Raw genomic sequence first — 2201 nt, forward strand, 5'->3', positions numbered from 1 at the left:
CTTCTCAAAAGTCCCTAAACGGTCCTGTCCCTAGGCACCTAGGATCAGGTCACGTGAGGGATTTTTGTACGACAATTAGACGCACGCTCCCGTGGGCGGATGGTGGACTAGAGTATTTTCTAAGGACCGTAATTCTACGTCAATCTACAGACAGCCGTCGGGACGCTGTTCTCCCAGTACCAATGTGAGGAGGAGAATGGCGCCGCGCGCATGGTTCGAGGCTACATTCCTCCTCGCGGACAAAGCGCTCTTTTTCGAGCCATATATGGGCATATTGCAGGAAGTGCGCATCATAGCTGTTCGAGGAGGCGACACTGGTTAGGGGCTGTGTAGGCAGCGTTGCGTCACCGTGCGGGGTTTCTCATCACTTCGCAATAGAGTTCGAAGCAACATCCTTTGGTTTGTCTTGTTGCTACAGCAGCACTTCACGATGGCGTTTTGGGAGTACACGCTCGCAGGCTTCAACGATTTCCTCGAGCAGCGACGCGTCGCCTTCGCGGAGCCGATGCCGACGAGCCGCGTCTGCAGCATCTGCGGCCGGCTGCCTTCCAGCACGGTGGTGTTGCCCTGCGGTCACGCTTTGTGCGAAGATTGCCGAGGCGAAGACTTCGAAGGAATGCACTGCCTCTACGATGGAATAGCTTTCACGGAAGGTCAACTTGTCCGGCTTCGCTTCGAGCTATGCGACCTTGAGCAGCTGCGCGTTGTGTGCATGTTCGGCGGTAAGAAGTGTGCTACATTCGCTGGAAAACTGCGCGAGCTGAGAGACCACATGCGCCATTGTCGCAGCGAGGAGGTGAAGTGCGCCAAGTGTCACCGTTCCGTTGCACGCGACGCGGCCGTGGATCACTACAGGCAGTGCTGCTACGAGAACGCACCGCGACATTGGGCGAGCGACGCGCTAGTACAAAGGGCCCTCGAAGAAATCGGAGGCATCCAAGAAGATCTCCACATCCTGCGGCAACGGGCGTCTGGCGAGCGTTACGAGGACGACGACGACGACGACGGTCTTGTGAACGACGCCAATGGATTAGTTGAAAGAGTGGCCAGCCTTGAGCGTGCTCTGTGCGAGGCACGGGGAATTGCGAGGAGCGCCGACCGAGAGGCGAAGAACACGCGAATGGCTCCAGGACCTTTCCGCGCTTCGTCAAGGCCGGGCGTGTTTCACACCCTTTGCAAGTTCACGAATGTTTCCGCCGCACGCGACTTACTTTCGCATCAGAGGAAGGAACACAGCATATCTAGCCAGGACTACACGCTAGGCGGCTACACCTTTAATCTGGAGTGCATGTTCTCCTTGTCCGTAAGGCAAGGCAACGAAGACGTGAACGTCAAGTTCCTCTTGTGTCTGGGCAACGGCGAATGGAATGATTTCGTTCAATGGCCATTCTCGAAAAAGGTGTCGTTGGTCATCGTGCACCCCAGAGATGAGACCAAGGACATTAGGCTGACAACCCGCATGGAAGACTCCAAAAATGTCAAGAAACCGCGCCCTAATAATCGTAATTGGGGAAACTGGACGGAGACGAAGAAGTGGAATGACATTGAACTTGAAGGCTACGTTGTCAAAGACGCCCTCTACGTTAACGTGGAATTTGAGTGACAGAGCGAGAGTAACTGTTCTTGCCTATTGTCTTTGTCGGTTTTGTATCCCATAGAAGTTGACCGATTTAGTGTAAGCGATGACAAGTCCTGTCCTTTCGCGAGAACTATGCAGCTCGCTTGTATCATTTTTGACACTTCTCTCTTTTAAGGCGAAGAAAGCGTGTCTGGGCGCGTGAAGCAGATTTTTTTTATTATTCCAGAAGTTTTGGTAGTGTTGATTATGTAGTTCCATGGTACGTGTTTGTCTGATGTGACATTCCTGGCTAAATTCGTATCAATAAATTCCTCCGATTCCATCGCCTTGTCAATTAGGAGACCTTGTGCTGTTAGCATACGACGCCCGCTAGCTACCACAATTGGGCAAGTAAACTTAATGCTTTTGATCTATTGTGTGGCGTATGTTGCCCCCAATGTGCCGTTTTCTTTTCTTTTTTTCGCCGGGAAACTAGTAGTGGAGCAGGCCGCCTGTATATGCCGTTCGGCTAGTGACATTTAATATTGCACTTCACTACCTACCGTGGTTGACTGCCTTGTAGTAATTATTACAGGAGCACTTACTGACTTGATATCGCGGGGATCTCGGGCGCATCCCGGGG

General features: G+C 52.5%; 1 protein-coding gene across 1 annotated transcript; it reads left to right on the forward strand.

Moving 5' to 3' along the window:
• Window positions 1-213: 213 nt before the first annotated feature.
• LOC142557246 (uncharacterized) lies at window positions 214-1913 on the forward strand. Its single transcript, XM_075668950.1, has one exon. It carries the CDS (start codon window positions 431-433, stop codon window positions 1601-1603), a length of 1173 nt encoding a protein of 390 aa, XP_075525065.1. The 5' UTR covers window positions 214-430; the 3' UTR covers window positions 1604-1913.
• Window positions 1914-2201: the final 288 nt, after the last annotated feature.

The sequence above is a fragment of the Dermacentor variabilis genome, chromosome 9 (genome assembly GCF_050947875.1).
Source record: "Dermacentor variabilis isolate Ectoservices chromosome 9, ASM5094787v1, whole genome shotgun sequence".
Taxonomy (NCBI): domain Eukaryota; kingdom Metazoa; phylum Arthropoda; class Arachnida; order Ixodida; family Ixodidae; genus Dermacentor; species Dermacentor variabilis.